We start from the raw sequence: 19,870 nt of genomic DNA, 5'->3' as shown, positions 1-19,870 counted from the left end.
GTTCGGTTAGTCAACCATAAAAACGAATATGTATACCGATTTCAATAATAACAATACTGGGGTTGATGTTGTTAAAGTGATATGATACGGTTTGTCATGACACCAGTACGGTACCTTAGTCATGGTTTGTCCCACTGGAATTTTTCGGCATGTTATTAACGAAACAACATCCAAGCGTAGTTATTTTATAATTAAGGAGCTATATTATAAACAATACTTATGTGGTTATCAATATTCTTAGTTGTCATTACTTTTCCATAACTTTATAGTTTTTTATTGGCCACTAAACACCTTATACACCTTATATATAAGAGTTTTTTGTGTGAACAAGACATCTCACATGAAATTATAACTTTGTAGGCAAGGTCGGACGATTAGTTAAATTAACTTAAATGTCTTTCTCTATAACTAAAAACCTGAATTGTTGTTTAAGGTTAATAAATTTTATTTTCCGGGACTCAACTCAGGACCTTTAAACGTTTATGAAACTTTGTCTTAGAGAATGAGCTACGTACACTAACCCAAAGAAAAAAAAATACTGAATTAATTGTTTAAAATTGAAACCGAACAATTATAAAAATTCAAAACCTAAAGCGATGATTGTATGTTTGATTTTGACTTATAACCAAATCGAACAGATTCACCATGTTTGTTAATGAAGAAAAGTTATTCATGATGATTAAAAGTTTTTTGAGAAAAGGAAGTATAATGGAAAGTTGGTTCATGGTTGATTGTATGCTTGATTTGATGATGCAGTGTTCACCTTTTGTCACACAATGGCCCATGCCACAGTGGCCCCATATCAACAATATGATTATTATGGCCCATTTTCATTATGCTCATTTGACTAATTGACTTCAAACAAAGAATTTTTGTTCTTAAAAATTCAAAAATAAAAGTTTTAACTGTTATGTTGTATGTTTACACCAGACCTCAATGCAAAAGAAAGATCAAAAATTCAAAGGAGGGTCATATTGTCCACGGCACACGTGTAACCGTGCAGGAGTGTCGTACCAAGATATTGTCTCCTTTGTCCCCAATGGATTCCCAATCTTGTAACTCGGTGATTTTTTTTCACCCTACGAGTTGCTCCCCTAGGCAAAGAACGTCCTAATAAGAAATGTAAGAAGGATTCGTCCCCCACCCCAACAAACACAAACACAACTCACCGATGTGGTATATTACAAGACAAATGTGGAACAACTTCAAACTTACCAAATTCCGCTAAGATGTGGGATATTACCAAACCACAGTCGACATTATGGTTCGACATTGGAACGTACGGGGTTCTTAACGTATTACGATCAACACAATGTCCAAATGTGCCAAACCATTTACATCCATGCAATTACAAAGACAATATTGACCGTGTGTCCTCTGGTCCACTTTGTCAAAAACATATCCATTGCAAAGATTCCAAAAATTATTTTTGCCTTATGATGAACCTTTACTCACTAAACAAGATCATTTTCTCGTATAGTACTTAAGTAACTTTTTTATAAAATTGGTGTGACAATTAATTTTGACCCTTAGGTCCTGTTCGTTTCAAGGATTTGGAAGGAATTATAAGGAATAAAATCCCATGAATTGATATGTTCGTTTCATTAAATGAAAAAATGGGAATGGAAGCTAAATCCCATCAAATCCCACATTTCATGGGATTTTAAAATCCCACCTATTTTATAAGGATAGTTATGGAAAATAAAAACCCCTTCAAAAAAAATTCAAAAAAATTAATAAAAAAGTCATAACTCAAAATATAAATAAAAAACGAAAAATGTAAAAAAACTAAAACACTTCCGCCTTTGCCCTCATTCTTAAAAAAAAAAAAAAAACCCCGAAAAATGAGCCGAAACCGAAAAAATCGATCAAAACGAAACAAAAAAACTGAAACCGAACAGAAATGAAACTGAAAAAACCTACCACAACGAAACAAAAGGCCGAAAACGAATCCGTAACCGACCAAAAACAAACAAAAGAAACCGAAACCCAACCCGTCCGATGCGAAAACTCGTGTCAGCTCGAAACCAATTCCAATTCCAATACATATTAACCAACCAAACACATGATAGGGATTCTCAAACATTCCATTCCATTCCATTCCGATTCCAATTCTAATTCCAATTCCTTTAAAAAAAGTCCGTGAAACGAAAGCGTCCTTAAAAATTTTGATTCTAAAAGGTTTCTTCTAGATTTTTATGAAATAACTCGCAGCAGGTTTATGTTCCTAGTAACTTAGTAAGTATGATTTGAAGAAGCGTGGATCGACTCACTGGTAGACGATCTACTTTCCTCGGGTGTGATTATGCTATTTCACCGATGGTTTCTCTTGAATCTGATGGATCTGGGTTCTTCCACCTACAAAATGAACAGCACCGTAAACTTACCCCTCAGAAAGGGACAGAGGGTCCTCTTTGGGGTAACCCTCCGGTGTGAGAATAAGTATTTGTGGGAGAAGATAATAATATGTGAGAGTAAGGAATTTGGAGTGTATTGCTTAATAGCTGAATACTCTGTAATTGGATGTTATCTGATGTGTTCTCCTTGTGGAGTTGATGCTGTATTTATAGTGCTAGGGTTTCCACTGATTGGGCTCAGCCTTGTTGGCCTCCCCCAATTGCTCTGCGCCACGTGTCCTCTGGGACACCTGGTGCTTTCTCATTGGTTATAATCACGTGGTAGCACATGGTTTATGCTGAGTTGTCCACCTTTCATTGGCAGCTGTCGACATCAGCATATTCTTATTCCTTAAAAAGATACCTTCTGGAAGGTTGTCTGACGTGCACAATCAAGGTTGCCCTAATCCTGATTTGGATAAGGACGAGGTTGATTATGTGCATGTGTGATATGCGCTAATCCTGAGGATGCGCGAGGTCTTCTCTTTATTCTCACGCGCAGATGTTTCATGCGCAGATGTGATATGCACGAGCATGTGATATGCGCCGCGCGCCACGCGCATATGTGATATGCGTAAGCATATGTGATGCGTGAGCATATGTGATGCCTGGGCATATGATGCCTGAGCATGTGTGGTGCCTGGGCATATGATGCCTGAGCATGTGTGGTGCCTTGGCATATGATGCCTGAGCATGTGATGCATGAGCATATGTGATATGCGTCATGCGCATAGGTTTTGGCTTTGTGCCTTCATAGTGTCTTGATTTCAAGCCTCTTGTCTATATCTTGTGGGTTGACCCGCCTTGCTCGGTGTTGAGGCGGGTACATACCTCTTCATGATTGTAATAATATAGATTTAGGATTCTATTTTACCCATCATTCATTATTGTTTTGTTTCAATTGTTATGCCTTTGGCCCCCATTGTCTAGAGTGTGACAAAATAATTAATCGTCACGCATATCGAGACTAGAATCTTGGATTGCATGCACAACTATGCGTCTGTACAAGTCGTATAACCCTATACGACTCATGCATGTCTGGAGTGAAAAAACGACATCGAGGCCTATACGACTCGTATAGATGATGGTTGAATTGAATGGCTGGCAATTCCATACTATTATCATGTACCAACAATCTATACAAGTATGCCTATTCAACCTTTATAAATTCAAAGGGCTGGTATCCAAACATCACGTCCCTTTCTGAAATTGCAATTTGATATATCGTGAAGTTTGAAAAGTGCAAGCAACCCTTGAGCATTAACAAGTCTTCACGTTTGGTATTTTAAACACACTATTAATAACAAACCTACACTTTTACCTTTTCTTATATATATAAACAAATATTTAAAGTCTTATGAATTTGATGTAGTGGCTAGTTGGTCGGTACTTTTTAGTGGAGACTGAAGTTGCAATTTCGATTCTCACTTTGGCCATTTTTATAAGCATTTGAGTGAAGAAATGAATCAGGGTTTTAATCGCGAGTTCAAATCCCGTGCATAAGTGGGGTAGGGTCTCGCATCGTTAAAAATAAAAATTTTAAAAGAAGCGGTTTTTGTTTAATTGAGAATCCTTTGGCAACGTCTCCGCACCAGTTATACAAATTCAATTCAATTCTTATTCAGAGCATTCAACTTCAATTAATTACTGATTCAACAACATCAAATGGATTCGGAAATAATGCAAGGCTGGCTGTACTTAATTCGATTCAATCGATTCGGATTGCAGTACGCCAGACGAAGATACTTCCTTCTCCAAACTCACTGCCTTAAAAGCTTCAAATCAATACCCACATCAGACACTCAGGTACAGTTATTAGGGTTTCTTCATCAATGTTAACTTCATGTCTTTGGTTTTCTATTATTATTGTTATTTTAATATTTTAATTTATCAATCTATTGGATCTGTTGCGTGTGATCGTGAGAACCATATATGAATTATGAACCACTTAATGCTATACAGCAAGATATACAAAAATGAATATTTATATTATATTAATATAAATATGGGTATTTATATACCATGTATATATCATATATGTACCTCTTGATAATAATATTTGTAATAGTATTTTTATTTTTAAATTGGATATATTTTTTTCAAGATTTTGATTTTTTTCTTTTCAGGAGCCGCTAAGAAGCGCGATTGTAGACTCGTGCATACGAGTCACTGACAAAGGAAGAGAGAGTGTTAATAAAAAAGTATGTTTTTTTATCGTTATCTCATGATACTTGTTACGTGTTTGGATCAGATGCACATAACTGTAAACGTGAAAAGTGCGAGTAATTATGCTAACACTATATTGTTATTCGACAGTTTTTACTCTACATTTTTTGTAGTGTAATTACTCTAGTTCAAAAGTGTAGAGGACTAATAATTACTTTACTTATTCAGTTATTTGTATGTTTAGTAGGTTAATTTCATTTGTTCCGGATCCAGCCCTTGTTCTTTATTTATAATACTTTTGTGCTATATATTTTCAAATGCAGGTCTTTTTCATTTTCACCATTTACAATACTTCTAATCACAAAGATCACCTTAAGGTATTCATTGAAATCAAGTTTCCGCTTGTTGTTGTTGTTGTTGAAAACATTGATTATAAAGTTAGGAGCAAGCAGTCCAGAAGAAGCTGCTAAATGGATACATTCATTACAAAATGTTGCAATAAGCAGAATGCAGCCTTGTAGGTAACACATAACGCGTATTCGTTTATTTAAAAATATATTAATTTGCAGATCATATCATGAATTTGTATTCACAGATTAAATGACTCTGCTGACTGGACCTTATATGCAACAATCATGCCAGATGTGATAGCACCATCCCAATGGAAAATATTTGGTTGTCAAAATGGTATGAACTGGAACTAATATCTCAATTTAGAAAGATAATATTATGAACTGGAACTGCTAATATTTTTATTTCTATTTTTTGCAGGGCTTCGGTTGTTTAAAGAAGCAAAATATAATAAATCGAGCGAGGGGGTGAGTTTCATAAATGTTAATGAATATTGAAAGTGACATGACAATTTATTTTTTGGATTGTATTTGTGTTGTTTTCAGCAGCGGGCTGGCCAACCGGCTATAATGGCAGTTGGTGTGGTTGAGGGAACTTCAGAGGCCGTTTTCAAAATCCTCATGTCGATAGGTCCCTCCAGATATGAGTAAATACATACAAAAACTTCACATTTTCTGTTGCTTTTAGACTTAATTGTTTGTATGCATGTATGTATACATACCGGGGAGGGTTCTAGACAGAAGACAGTTTTTTGCGAGAACATGCAGAACACAATTAATCATTCATTTTTTCAATTTAAAAATTTTTTTAAATATAAAAATATGGTTGAAATACAATGTTTTTTCATCTCTTCTGAAATTTTAAAAAGTATGAACAAAATTTCATTTATATATAGAATTCACACGCGTGTAGTATATATATAATTCAAAATTTTTTTAAATATGAATGGATTAGTTTGATGGTTTTTTATGATAACAGACATAAAATTTTTAAAAAATATGAACTTTGTTATACACACGCACACACGCACACATAATTTTAAATTCCATGTGTTAACAATTTCTGCAGGTGGGATTTTTGTTTCCATAGTGGCACTGTGGTTGAGCATCTTGATGGCCATACTGATATAATACACATGCAACTATGTAGAGATTGGCTACCATGGTTCGAACACTTAAAATCCCTAGACTAAAGATCAACTAGAAATAAATATTAACCCATCCTGTGTTTTCAGGGGTATTAAACGAAGAGATTTACTCTTGAGACGATATTGGAGAAGAGAAGATGATGGAACTTATGGTATATCTAATATTTCTTTTTCTTTTGTTTTATTACCTTTAATTAAGCATATTAAATCTAATGCTTTTGTTAGTTATACTCTATCACTCGGTGATCCATAGTAAGTGTCCACTTCAGGATAGTTACACCAGAGCTTACATTCACAGTAAGTATATGTCATTAATTATACAATTCATAAGTAACTGGTTTGACAATTTTGCTTACTATTTAGTGATTATTTTTATTATTATTTAGGTGGTGGATTTGTGGTTAGCCCTGTTAATCAAGGAAAAGAATCGGTTGTTAAACACATGCTTTCCATTGATTGGAAGTTATGGAAATCTTATTTTCCAAAAAAATCTACGAGATCCTTAACAGTTCGTATGCTCGGTAGAGTTTCAGGTATTCTTGAATAAGATGAATAGATAATTATACCAAGTTATCATTCTTAAACACAAAATCAACATATTTATCAATGTATTCAACTCATGGGTAAATCTGCACGCTGCTGCGGAGGCGTTGGAATTTGTAAGTTTCGATTTCAACAACTTGTATCCACCCATGGTTAAACAATGTTTACATCAACAACTCGGTTTTGAAAAAAATCCATGATAAAACGTTGATAAAAATAAGCACGTCGCAACGAAAAATTAGGATTTTATAAGTCATCATATTTTAAAAGTTGTAAGAGGAAAACAAAAACAATTGTAAAAAAGAACGAATCCATGAAGCAGCTTTGACAACTTGTATGTTTGTGCTTTAGTACACACAACTATGTTTTGAATGAAATTTACACCAAAATGTTGATAAAAATAAGCACATGCAACGGTATATTCGGAATTTTATAAAGCATTATATCCTAAAAGTTATAAGTTTAAAACAAAATAAGAACCAAAAAATTGTGAGTGGTGTCAAAAGATGGTTAAGCAAAAAAAAAAGGAAAAGAAAAAACAAATGCAAAGTTTTTTAAACTTGAGGGAGGCATATTGTAACTGATTTCACGGTCCGTCTGATCAACATTCTCACAATTATATATAGAATTGTAGTTTAAAAGTTTGATACCTCCATTGTTTAAATTTTAATTCTATTAGTAAATTATTTACAAAACTGGAACTTCGATTCAAATGATTAAATCTTTTTTGGTGTAAATTAGCATTGAGAGAACTGTTTAGAGCCAGAGGAGGGGAGCTATGCTGTGATGAGTTTTTGTCTAGAGAATTCGGGTCAACTTGTATAAATGAACGGCAGCAGGTCAAACCAGAGGCTGACCAAATGAAGTCAACGGTTGACCAAACGGAAGAAGTCAAAGAAGCAGGTTCATCAAATGCCTCTGATGAGTTTTTTGACTTCCCTGAACCTTCAGAATCAGATGATGAACATGATTGGGCTTCTGAAACCTCACAACATTGCTATGTGGTACTAGTTATTAAACTAGTGAAATACATAATATTTATATTCTTTTTTCATGATTTTATTCAGTTTCCATCTATGCAGGAAAATTGTCAGCCTAAACTGTCATCAACTGCTGGATTTGTAAAAAAACTACATGATCTTGCAGTACAAAAAAAGGGTTATAAAGATCTACAAGATATATTATGGGAATCAAACCCATCATCGTCATATTATTATGGATCAACATTTGCAAAAGATTCAAATTGTATTCTGCCTTGCAGTTGGGCATCTACTGATCCCTCCACGTTTCTTATCCGTGGTGATAATTATCTCACCGACCAACGAAAGGTTTCTTTTCATTATTATCTTTTTTAAGCACGTAATTAACATATTGTCAGTTTAACAAGTTACTTGCAGTACAAGGCAAAGGGCACCTTGATGCAGTTGGTTGCTGCTGATTGGATTAAATCTAATAAGCGTGAAGATGATCTTGCGGGCCGGTTTGGTGGAATTGTTCAGGTTTGGTTCATGTTTCATGATACGTTAATTAGTTTAATATCTGAGTGAGTTATTTAATCTACATGGGTTTTTGCAGCAATATGCAGCACGTGGTGGCCCTGAGTTCTTCTTCGTTGTTAACATACAGGTATGCCTGTAAAGAAACAAACATTTAGTTAATCGTTTGGCTAGAAGTTCGTTTATGATCGTTTATTTAATAAACGAACGAACATGAACAAAAGTTATTGTTCATTTGGTTAAACTAAGTAACGAGCAAACATAAATGCATGTCTCATTCGTTCATTTATTCATGAACACCCGTTTGCATTAGTTCATTTAAATTTATATATGTTTGTTTGTTTGTTTGTATTCACTTATGTAGTGTGTTACTTTACGCTTGCTTAAGTTCATTTGTTTACGTTCGTTGATACATCTGTTTAAATTTTTAGGCCCATTATAACTGGTCTAGTTTTAATAATTTTTTTCCCAACACATTGTTGCTCACATTCATTTATAATTGGTTTTAGCTCAGTTGTGTTCGTTCATCTATATTCAGTTATGTTTGTTCGTTTACGCTACCCGTTCATTATGCTGTTAACGAATGAACATGAATGAACACAATATGTTCATTTTCTTAATGAACACGAACAAGAAAACCCTGTCTAGAGGTTACAAAATGGGCGGGTTGGAATATTGGATAACGGGGCAAACGGGTTTGGGACTTCGGGTTGTAACAACCGGAGATTGGGTTGACCCATAAACATCTTTTCCTACATTTCTATAAGTTGCGTGTCAATTACTGTTTTCACTCTTCTCCCTTTTGACTTTCAACACTATTTGACCCATTCGACTCTTTCTACCTTTTGACTTTCAACCCGGTTGACCTTTTCCTCTTTTGACTTTTAACATATTTGACTTTTTCCCCTTATGAATTTCAACACGTTTGATTCTTTCCTCCTTTCGCTAACTTTTTTTTATCTGACCTATCTGAGATAAATCACTACCCTAATACAGGTTCCAGGATCGACCACTTACAGTCTTGCTCTATATTACATGATGCGAACGCCTTTGGGATCGTGTTCGTTGCTAGAACGTTTTGTCAAGGGCGATGATTCGTTCAGAAATTCAAAATTTAAGCTCATACCGTATATATCCAAGGTTAATACTTGGTACCCAACATTATAGCATCATGGGATTTGCTTCAAAATGAAATTCAAAATGTTGACTTTGACTTGTAGGGATCATGGTTAGTCAAGCAAAGCGTGGGGAAGAAAGCTTGTTTGGTTGGTCAAGCACTTGAAATAAATTATTTTCATGGGAAGAATTACATTGAGGTAATGTGAAGTTTGACTTTTGAAAGTCAAACATTTAATTCCATTTTTTCAAATTGCATTGTCATCAAGATATATATATGACAATTACCATCTATAAAGAAAAACAGATGCTAACTTTTTTATAAGATCCAATATAAAAAATTGAATATAGAAACTAGCATGTTTTGACTTTGACTTTTTTTGCAGCTTGGCGTTGATATAGGTTCATCAACAGTGGCAAGAGGAGTAGTTGGTCTAGTTCTTGGTTACCTGAACAATTTGGTTATAGAAATGGCTTTCTTGATACAGGTGCATATGGCATCCATCACCTTCATAGACTTTTACTTAGGACCAGTTGTGTATGCATCAACTACACAAGTGGTCTGATTTGGTACTCTTGAACCACCTTCATTTGGGGTGGACCGTTATGGCCCCGACTGGTTAGTGGTAACACTATCAAACCAGTTCGGTGGTTCGACTTGATTTTCGAAAGTTCGCTTTTCTTTTTCCTTCCAAAATCTCATGTTTTTTTTATTTCAAACTCCAGCACGCAGGTATTTTATTGCGAGCCCACAGAAAAAATAAAATGTTCAATTTCTTCAATTTTAAGATATTAAAATATAAGAAAATTGTTGGAATGCAGTGTTTACTCATCTCTCATGAAGTTAAAAAATATATGAACAGGTTTCATTTATATATGTAGAATCTATAAATGTGTAAGCCATTTGTAGGTTATTATACCTACATATAACCTACATATGTGTAGGTAAACAATTAAAATTTAATGGAAAACATATGAACAAATTAGTTTAATGTTTTTTTTTCTTCTGTACGCCTAGACATTCGTTTTTAAGAATTATAAATTTTAAAAATTCAAACCTTTATGAACATTTAAACGATTAAGATTTGTTCCTTTTGTTCTTGCAATGATCTAGTGTCTATGATGAAGTTCACCCTATGTATATTAACACTGGATCATGAATGATGACTGGTCCGGTTTCGAAAACCCTGACAGAGAGCACAAAATACAAGCATTATTAATGTTCTTTCATTTGCAGGCTAACACACGAGAGGAGCTGCCTGAAACCCTATTGGGAACTTGCCGGTTGAATCACATGGACGCATCCAAATCAATACCCATTGACTACATGAACATCTAAGTTAAAGATTTTAATTCAAGGTATAGTCTATTCTTTAATTCAAGCCAAATTGATGCATTACATAGCACAATGAAAACATATTTTTGAGTTGGTTACTCTTTGTTGTTTCAATCAACACTTGATTCTTGAAATTTGTATTGTATATATAATCATTCGCTTCAACTCGGTTCTTTGCATAACCTGACAGTCCTCGAAGAGCCAAATTCTTTTCCTGTGTGTTATCAATCACTTAAATCATGTCATCGACTCTCTGCCTAAAGCTCGAGCTTGGCTTGTTGATAACATTCCAAGATGGTGTTGGGTTAATTAAATTTATTAAATATTAAAATATTTAATTTGTATACACACAACCATTTTTATATGCATTTATAATTATAATTGTATTTTTGTTTTATACAACTAAATTTATTGCATTGTTTGTTTAACCCACAACCTTAGTCAAGTCTACCATGGGCTTTGGCATGTTAATTAAATAAGTTCAAACTTAATCTCTAGCTCAACTTGTTTCAAGATTTTAGCGAACCGAATACACAATTATACAAACTCGTTTCCCTCTTGTGGATGGATGGTATCGATTACCTAGTCTGTATACTTTTATTTAAAAATGAACATAAATCTTAGAAAACAAAAAAATCATGTAAATCTTTTTTTTTTTTACTTATCAATTTTTACTTAAGGTTGAATAGATTGTTATCATAAATAAGATAAATATATAAATTTAGATAACCATAAAGAATTAAGGTCGAATAGATTGTCACCATAAATAAGATAAATGTATAAAAGTTTAGAACTAAATATTGTAGGACTTTACCCTTAAGAGGGAGTCCTTCCAAAAATTCTCGATAGCTAAGGGAGACCCAAAGCCAAAGAGGGGGTTTGGAAATAGTTTTCAACCAGCAATTGACGCGCCTCGGTTATTACCTCATTAGCTGCGTCATTGCCCCAAGTGCAAAGATACCTTAACCCTTATCCTCACCCTCATTTTATACACCGGTTGCCTGCTTCCTTTTTTATCCTCCATCGATGTGGGATCCACGGTTTTAAGTTTTAACTAAACACCTTTTAAGTTGCCAATTCCGCTTGCATATTGAGCTCATTCATTTCTTCACCCACATGAAGCCCATTAAGCAATATCACTCCTTTGATTCTTTGGTCTATTTAAAGATTTTTTGTTAAAAATATTTATATATTTTTTATTTTACTAGAGCTATTTAAAAGTGTTAATGTTTATAGTTTTCCTTTTAATGCTTGAACTATTATCAGTTCTCCATTCTTCAATCCTTTTCACCATACTTGTATGATCTCGAGCTAAACACATAAATATAAGCTTGTTAACATGAAATATGAGAGAAAGAACAAAAACAACTAAAGGTTCACTAACAAAAAAAAAGTTTTATTTGAGGTATAGTTAGTTGTTTAAGTTGTAATTAAGTCACCATGTTTACTCATTTTCGTAAATGAGCATAAACGTCCGTACACTAATTGTTTAGTATATACGCTTGATGCCGTTATAGTATCATAAGGACATAAGCCATCCAAATTTAACCAGCCAGCTCTTAAAATCCTAGTTGTACATATCTAAATCAGGATCACATGTAACATTTGCTTTTAACTGATATAAGACCAATACAATGAATCTTAGTTTTGTTTTTTATTGTAACACATGGGTGGAATAATAGCGCATGTTCCCATGTCGTTTAGATCATTGTATAAATAACTTTGAATTATATAGAAACCTTATTGTAAAAAATCATAAATTCATACAAGTCTATAACTTATGCACCCTTATTACTCATCGTAAATTTAGGGTGACGATTCCTGACACAACTCAAAACACCAGCACGACATATTTTAAGAGTGTTCATGTCAAAGCTGATGTCTACATAAATATGCGGCTAGTGTTTTAGTTCATCGTTTTGACCCGAAACCCGTTAACGATACACCTCTAGCTTAGTTAATGTAATTAAAATAGAGTAGCGCGCACACTTTTAAGAGATAAAAACGGACTGAAAGATTCAAAACCGACCAAAATCGAATAAGTATATAAATAAAAACAATACCCATTCTCATCTACAATATAATAATAAGCATTTATACCTTAAACAAGTCTCCAATTCTTTTTTACACTTTAAATTGTCTAGGCTTCCTTATAACAAATTAAATTTAAAAATTTTAAAACTAAATATTGTAGGACTTTACCCCCCAAGAGGAAGTCCTTTTAGAAATTCTCGATGGCTAAGGGAGACCAAAAGCCTAGGAGGGGGTTTGGAAATAGTTTTCAACCAGCAATTGACGCGCCTCAGTTATTACCTCATTAGCTACATCATTGCCCCAAGTGCAAAGATACTTTCAGAATCACCCCTAACCCTTCTTTTATACACCCCGTTTCCTGCTTCCTCTTTTATTCTCCACCGATGTGGGATTAATCACAGTTAACTCTAAACTATATACACCTTTTAAGTCTCCAAATTTTTCTGCACTTAAAACTAAACAATCTATCTTGCATATTGGGCTCGCTTATTCCTCATGAGGCCCAATAAGCAAGATCAATTCTTTAATATATATAGTGTGACTTTTAAGTCTTTCTCACCTTTTAAGAATTTTTTTTACACTTAAAATTCTAGTCGTACGTATCACCATGTAGCAAATAACAATTGGTTATCACTACTTGCATATGTATAAGACAATGTGCAGTGGCGTGTTATGGGTCCCAAAAGCCCCATACCGCTCCAACACACCGCCCCCCATGGGGTTTTTGAGGGGCTTTTTGTGCTTAAGCGCTTTATACATAGCGTGTAACATCTCGAATTTTTCGTATTTGTTTAAACCGATTCGAGAACGTAATTCGGATCTTTCGAACTATTTAAAACTTGTATTTATTGGTTTTTAACTTGGTTTAACTTATTTTATAATTTCATAACTTTCAATTATGCCAAATAGCTCTTATCAACCTTTAAAATCACTTAAAACGGCTAAAAAATCGTATTTTCGGGAACTACAGGGACCAGTTTTGCCAATTCTTTCCTATTTTCGATTAAATTAACGGAACTTAAGCTCCAAGATATGTCAACTAATTTTATAAAACATTCAAATTTCGTTTTATTGCTGTCCAAACCAAAATCTTTAAGTTATTATACCTAATTTTACCATTAATTGATTATTCGGTTTCCTAAAATAGTTATTTCTTAATAAACAAGTCTTAACCTTTAATATTTAAACAAGGCATATCCTAAAACCCTAATATAATCTGTAAATTCAGCCCCCAACTCTAAAAAAATTCGTTCATGATGGTTCATGGCGTTTTCTTCAAGAACTTTCATCTTCCGGTTTAACTTTCAAGCTTCAAGACCATTTGACCTCGATTATCTCTTGTTCCATTCATCGTTAGGTTAAGTTGTCTTCTTCAATATTGTAGATTTTTATCTGTAGAATAAAAGCCCTCAATCAATTTTCCCGATTGAGGGAGTCTCGGTGGTCAATTGGACTCAAACCCGTGTAAGGGCAAAATAGTCAACAAGTTTGACTACTTGTTTTCTCATGCTTCTGGTTGAATTCAATGTTCGATCCAGAAGACTTTTATTCTCGTAACGTAATTTTAAGGCTACTGATCAAAACCTGACTTCCGACTCGCTGTTCGGATTCTGATCAGTACCAGCTCGCTTAAATCTTAAAACAAACATAACTTGAGTTCTAAACGTCTGTTTGGATTGATTCCAGCGGCCACGAGTTTGTTTTTATTTATATTATCATATCCTAAAATCTCAGATTCTGAATTATATATATCGTTTGACATGTAGTGGACGACTCGCTTATTCGTTAGCTCATTTAATTGCATTTAGTAGTCGCTTAAGGTGAGTTTATTATTCCCCTATTTTACTCGATTTTCTAAATTTTTTGGAGACATATGCGTACGTATTCATATTTCATACTATATATATATATATATATATATATATATATATATATATATATATATATTCAAACAAATGCATACATGTTATTGTGAGTGATTTAATCAAACATACGTGCTACTTGTTTACTTGTGTTACCATTCAGTCATTCGTATATTGGGATTACTATTCAATCAATCATATAGCGGGTGTTCCTGCTGGTGACCAACGCCCGATTCACTTGGCAACGGTCCACATACTTGTTTGTGTTTTGATTATATTTACCGCACTTATCACGTCATGCTTATTTATTTTGTTGTGTCAAAACTGGTGATATTCTCACTCAACTTACGTATATGCAGGTTGCTTGTATTGAAGATTGAAGTTTGAACATGTAGACAAGACCTTAGGATATAATCAAGATAAACATTAATTGAGCTTATATTCATATTTGTATATTGTTTGTTATAATTGGATAATGTGTGTATTATTTGAATAAAATAATTAATTAGATATTGTCACATTTTATATATGATAGTATCTTTGAGCTGTCAGCAATCGGATCACGCCTCAGCATTTCCGCCTTAGGTTGGGGTGTGACATAGCGTCTCTCACAGTCTCTTCGACCAATCATTTGTAAACTTACAAATTCCAATCAATTAAATAATTATATTATTTTTATATTATAAAGTCCAGTAATTATTAGGTAACGGTTGGAAGGGCTTTATATTACTATAAAACTATTTGTATAACGCCTCATTGCTGACTCGGTATCCACATATCGCAAATGTCCAAAGATGAGACTCCATGACTACATGTTGTCTAAGAACACCACAATAAATCTTAAGTTTTGTTTTCGACTGTATACACATGGGTGGAATAACAATACCTGTTTCCATGTCGTTTAAATCATTGTATAAATAACTGTAAGTTAACATGAAAACCCCACTATAAGAAATCTTAAATATATAAAGCATATAACTTTTGCATCCGTAAATTTATGGGCGATGATTCTTGACACAACTCAAACTTGAACACAACATATCTTAAGTGTTCTCGTCAAGGAATATGGCCTATAACATTTATAAATACGTGGGTCGTATCCGGTTTACCGGTTTAACCTGAAACCCATTAACCTGATATGTAGGCATGTTCCTTGGGGCGTTCATATTCGGATATGAGTAATTTGAATATTCGAAAACTTTTGATAGTGAATTACAATATCCAAATCCGAAATGATTCGGATATCCGACTTTCGAAAATTTCGTCTTTCATGTTTATGATAATACGAGTTTTGGTACTTTTTTTTCGTATATCCCTACTTCACTACAAGAAAACGGGGCTAATGCAACCCTAGCAAAAGGTTGCATTAGGCTTTGAAAAAGTTGCATTACGCCTAATGCAATCTTTTACCAAGGGCTGCGTTAGGTGAAGTTGCATTAGACATAATGCAACTTTTTTGTTAGATAACGCAACCTTTTCAAAAAGGGTTACATTTACTATTCAAATGCAACCTTTAGGATGCAACTTTTTTACATGCTAATGTAACTTTTGTTACTTTTAAACGCAACTTTTCAAATTACAAAGGCAACCTTTGTTACCTTAAAAATGCAACCGTTTTCATATCAAATGCAACATTTTATTGTTTGAAGCAATAAAATTTTCATTACACCAACAAAATAATAAATAAATATAATAGATAATCGAATATTTTAATTTAACATATGTCCAATCTCAAAATAGCAACCTAATCAAAATAAGGTTGTCAACAACAATTATAAAAAGTAACGAAAACCTCCTACTTATCTCTAAGATCTTGAAGTACGCTAGTAAGCAACTTTTCCATAATATTTCGCATCGTAGCCTCAAAGTTTGCTCATTAGTTGTCAAAATCTTTTCACATAGCTTCTAACTCAACTTTTTTCCCCTTTAATGGTCCTCTTCAAGTTCTTTTCACATTTCTAAGCAATTGTGTTTTTTAAACTTCAACATTCGTTTTAATGATTTCATAAGTTGACCCTAAAGCTCCTTGATGTGCAATACTTCCTCTATGTTACCTACAAAAAAGAATCACTGTGTTAACGCATGATGCTGACAAAATCCATATTAAACATGATTATTGCTTAGTATTTTACACAAGAGAATTACACAAGCAGATTATGAATGAACTCTTTTGCAAGCTGCATAGTTCCATCCATTAATTTGACTCTCAGATGAATAAAACAAAAATAAAAGCATGAAAATGTGAATAGCGTGTGACATCAGGTGTTGTTAATTTGGTAACCCATGACAAAACGAAGTTAGTATGAAAACTTGTGAATAAACAAAATATCATGAAGATGACTTACATGAATTTGAGTCTGGACCATGTCAACTAAAAGTAAAAACTCTTGATATGCATCTGTTAAAACACAAACTTCACAAATATTAATATGAGCATATCAAACAATTAATCATGATCAACAGCATAAAATAATAATTAACCACAGAAAAATTAATATTCTAGGTGTAAAAACAGAAGGATGTATCACTAACAACGAACAACATCAAACTGGCTAGAGAAGTTTCTTTTGCGTGAGTTATCGGAGACAAGAATCAAGTAAGATACAAATAAGTGTTCCCTAATTTACTAATTACATACAATAAATAGTCAAACGTAAGCCAAAAACATAAACTACCAAACAATAAATCCTGAAAGCATAACCTTATGTGAAAATAAAATTTAACCAATGTGTTATAGCAAAAAAGACTAATGAAGAAACACTAAGTGACCCCGGCAGATTACGGATAATCTTAGGGTCAAGTAGACGTTTCCCACGAGGGTTAGGTCCGGCAAAGATGGTTATTCTTCTGATGACCTGCAAAACAGACACGGTGAGCTCGTCACTGAGAAGGGGGGGTACCACCTTGTGACCACCCTCCGGCGTGAGAATCAGACTAGATTGCTCTGAATATAAAATGTATATTAAGAGAAATAGCTAGAGCAGATAAGATATGTGATGGTATAAGATAGTATATGATACCGTTCCAAGGTGTTGGAGTATTTACAGCCGAATGTAGGTTTCCAAGCAGGTACAGCCAGCTGTATAATATTCCTTTTCTACCAACTGTGTGCTACGCACGTGCCGTGCTGGTGGTTGGTGGGTAGGCAGCGGCTGATAGTGACATGGCCGGCTGTGTACTATTCCTTTTCCACCAACTGCAGGCTATGTACGTGCCACGACAAGGGTTGGTGAGTAGGCAGCGGCTGATAGTGACATTTTGTACTAGAGCGTGCTCCTCGTCGTACTGTTGTCAGTGAGCTGTCACCATGTGATTGGTTCATGGGCTGCTTTGGTCAGATCTTGTCTATTTTGTCCATACCTTGGCAGGTATAGTACAAAAGATCCTCCAGAAGCGTACGGACTGGCTCATTTGGGCGGAAGTATTCCCGCCTTGCTCATTCCTTCTTCAGGTGACATTACTGAATTATTGAGAGTTAGTGCCTTGTGCGTGTAGCCTTGCTATTAGTGCGGGTAGCCTTCCCTGATGGCTTGTATCCGCAGCTGCGGGAACAGGCGGGGTACTTCACCATTGGGAGGCTTTTCCTGCGGGAACAGCTGGCGTACTGCGCGTAAGGTCTTCATCTCTCTGAGCATGGTGGGTCCTGCGGAACCAGTTGGTCTTTGCGCAGACGTCCCTCTTCAAGGTGAGTCTTGCGGGTCCAACTGGGCCCTGCTGGGACCTACCTCTTCAAGTCCCCCCAGTCCAATGTTCTTCTCATGAATTGTTAATAAGTGAGGTGAACTTTTGGACTTAAGCAAAGGGTTTTGAAAAGGGTTTTTAGTTTTAAGGTTTTCCGTGGGGATTCTTCCCGCGGTTTTCCTAATGTCACGTGCAGAAATTCCCGACTTTTCTGCTTGATCTTTGGGTATGATGCGGGTAGGTGTGTAACCTCCTCGCAAGTCAGGAGCGTTGAGTTTCACTTGTGTAGATTCTCCACGAGGTTTTGGTAGTTTTAGACATAGTGATCAATTATGTTAAACAACCAATTCCATCTTGGAGCTTCAAACAATCTAGTTCTCAACTTTCCCGCTATGCGGGGATGTTATTTCCCTTTCCACAAGCATGGCCCAGAAGATCCTTCTTGGTTTTAATTCCCTGCAAGTGCTAAGTATGTGAAGGGTTTCGCCTTGACACTGTACCCGCACTCGTCTTTAGTTACTTGACTTCCAAGGTATTCTTGGCTTCAATTCCCTGCAGGTGCTAAGTATGTGAAGGGTTTCGCCTTGACACTGTACCCGCACTTGTCTTACGGTTTGTTGGTTACCAAGGTATTCTTGGCTTCAATTCCCTGCAGGTGCTAAGTATGTGAAGGGTTTCGCCTTGACACTGTACCCGCACTTGTCTTACGGTTTGTTGGTTACCAAGGTATTCTTGGCTTCAATTCCCTGCAGGTGCTAAGTATGTGAAGGGTTTCGCCTTGACACTGTACCCGCACTTGTCTTACGGTTTCTTGGTTACCAAGGTAAGGGGGTATATTCCCTCTTATTTTTGAATCTTTGAATCTTTTTGAATCTTTTTGAAATTCGAAGAGTTGGTGAAAGGATAAGAACAGTCCAAACTGTTGAAGGGACGTTAGCGTTGTCCGACAGTTTCTTCTGACAGTTTCAGGACGTGCAGGCAGTTATGGCAACGTGACAGTATATGGTCATTCCAGACGCTTTTTCAGGCGCGTGGGCGCGAATTTTACGGCACGCGTCCTGTCGACAGCTGTTGCCAGCTTGCTTTCCACGTGTCGTTGTCTCATTGTGCCTGCGCTTTTCCCTCTCCCCCGCATTAAATTCATCGCATTCATTGCGATGGGTATATAAAGGGGGAAGAGGATGCATCTCAACTTACACCTTCACTTCACCCTTCTTCTTCTAAACGATTTCTGGCGAATACTCTAACTTTTCCGCCGAGCATTCTCCTGAAATCGTTCTCTTTCATACCTCCAAAATGTCTTCTACTCATGATCCTGAGGTTACTGCCGAAGAGTCCGACGTATACCCTGAGAACCCGATGTCCGCGTCTGACAAGGACGATAAGAGTACTGCTGGCAAGTGCCAGTGTGCTCTTTCTGTTGATCTATACAGCTATATCGTCAAGAAGTTCATGCTCGATCCTTACAAGCCTGAGTTTCCGGAGCCTCACCAGACGGTGTACGATGCCCCCAAGGGTAAGATAGGGGTTTATGTCTCATCCTTTCTATATGGGAATCTCATATTCCCATTAACGAAGTTCGTATACCGTGTTCTGGAGAAACACGGTGTACATTTGACGGAGGTGCACCCGATGGCGATCGCAAAGGTTCGCCACTTTGAATGGGTGTGCCACATTCTGGGCGTTGAGCCCCGCGTCGACCGCCTGATGACCTTCTATTCCTGGAGGTGCATCCAGGGCTG

The 19,870-nt window shown here is 35.5% G+C and overlaps 1 protein-coding gene and 2 non-coding genes across 4 annotated transcripts; 1 reads left to right on the top strand and 2 right to left on the bottom strand.

The window, feature by feature from the left end:
* Window positions 1–4,470: 4,470 nt before the first annotated feature.
* LOC143550520 (protein ENHANCED DISEASE RESISTANCE 2-like) lies at window positions 4,471–10,655 on the top strand. Of its 2 annotated transcripts, none has more exons than XM_077041151.1 (18): window positions 4,471–4,597; window positions 4,886–4,939; window positions 5,001–5,079; window positions 5,158–5,249; window positions 5,334–5,380; window positions 5,462–5,559; window positions 5,982–6,077; window positions 6,148–6,212; window positions 6,286–6,357; window positions 6,447–6,593; window positions 7,345–7,607; window positions 7,686–7,931; window positions 8,001–8,102; window positions 8,179–8,229; window positions 9,096–9,239; window positions 9,320–9,415; window positions 9,602–9,703; window positions 10,453–10,655. In XM_077041151.1, exons 3-18 carry the CDS (start codon window positions 5,033–5,035, stop codon window positions 10,552–10,554), a joined length of 1,770 nt encoding a protein of 589 aa, XP_076897266.1. In that variant the 5' UTR covers window positions 4,471–4,597; window positions 4,886–4,939; window positions 5,001–5,032; the 3' UTR covers window positions 10,555–10,655. The 2 variants fall into 2 exon arrangements, with proteins under 2 accessions (XP_076897266.1, XP_076897265.1); XM_077041150.1 differs by having other exon boundaries at window positions 5,459–5,559.
* A 702-nt stretch (window positions 10,656–11,357) lies between these two features.
* LOC143550553 (U4 spliceosomal RNA) lies at window positions 11,358–11,510 on the bottom strand. The gene has a single exon (XR_013138339.1). It is a non-coding gene; the product is annotated as a U4 spliceosomal RNA (small nuclear RNA).
* A 1,235-nt stretch (window positions 11,511–12,745) lies between these two features.
* Window positions 12,746–12,899, bottom strand: LOC143550554 (U4 spliceosomal RNA). Its single transcript, XR_013138340.1, has one exon. It is a non-coding gene; the product is annotated as a U4 spliceosomal RNA (small nuclear RNA).
* Window positions 12,900–19,870: the final 6,971 nt, after the last annotated feature.

This window comes from Bidens hawaiensis, unplaced genomic scaffold (genome assembly GCF_021521415.1).
Source record: "Bidens hawaiensis isolate Kalapana, Puna unplaced genomic scaffold, B.hawaiensis_p1.1 tig00016045_1, whole genome shotgun sequence".
NCBI classification, from domain to species: Eukaryota; Viridiplantae; Streptophyta; class Magnoliopsida; order Asterales; family Asteraceae; genus Bidens; species Bidens hawaiensis.
The sequence above is the reverse complement of the archived record's forward strand: the minus strand, read 5'-3'. Positions and strand labels throughout refer to the sequence as shown.

Coding starts and splice junctions, on each gene's coding strand:
- LOC143550520 (XM_077041150.1), top strand. CDS start 5,033: ATGGATACATTCATTACAAAATGTTGCAATAAGCAGAATGCAGCCTT. Junction 7,608..7,685: donor CCTCACAACATTGCTATGTG/GTACTAGTTATT, acceptor CCATCTATGCAG/GAAAATTGTCAGCCTAAACT. Junction 9,704..10,452: donor AAATGGCTTTCTTGATACAG/GTGCATATGGCA, acceptor TTTCATTTGCAG/GCTAACACACGAGAGGAGCT.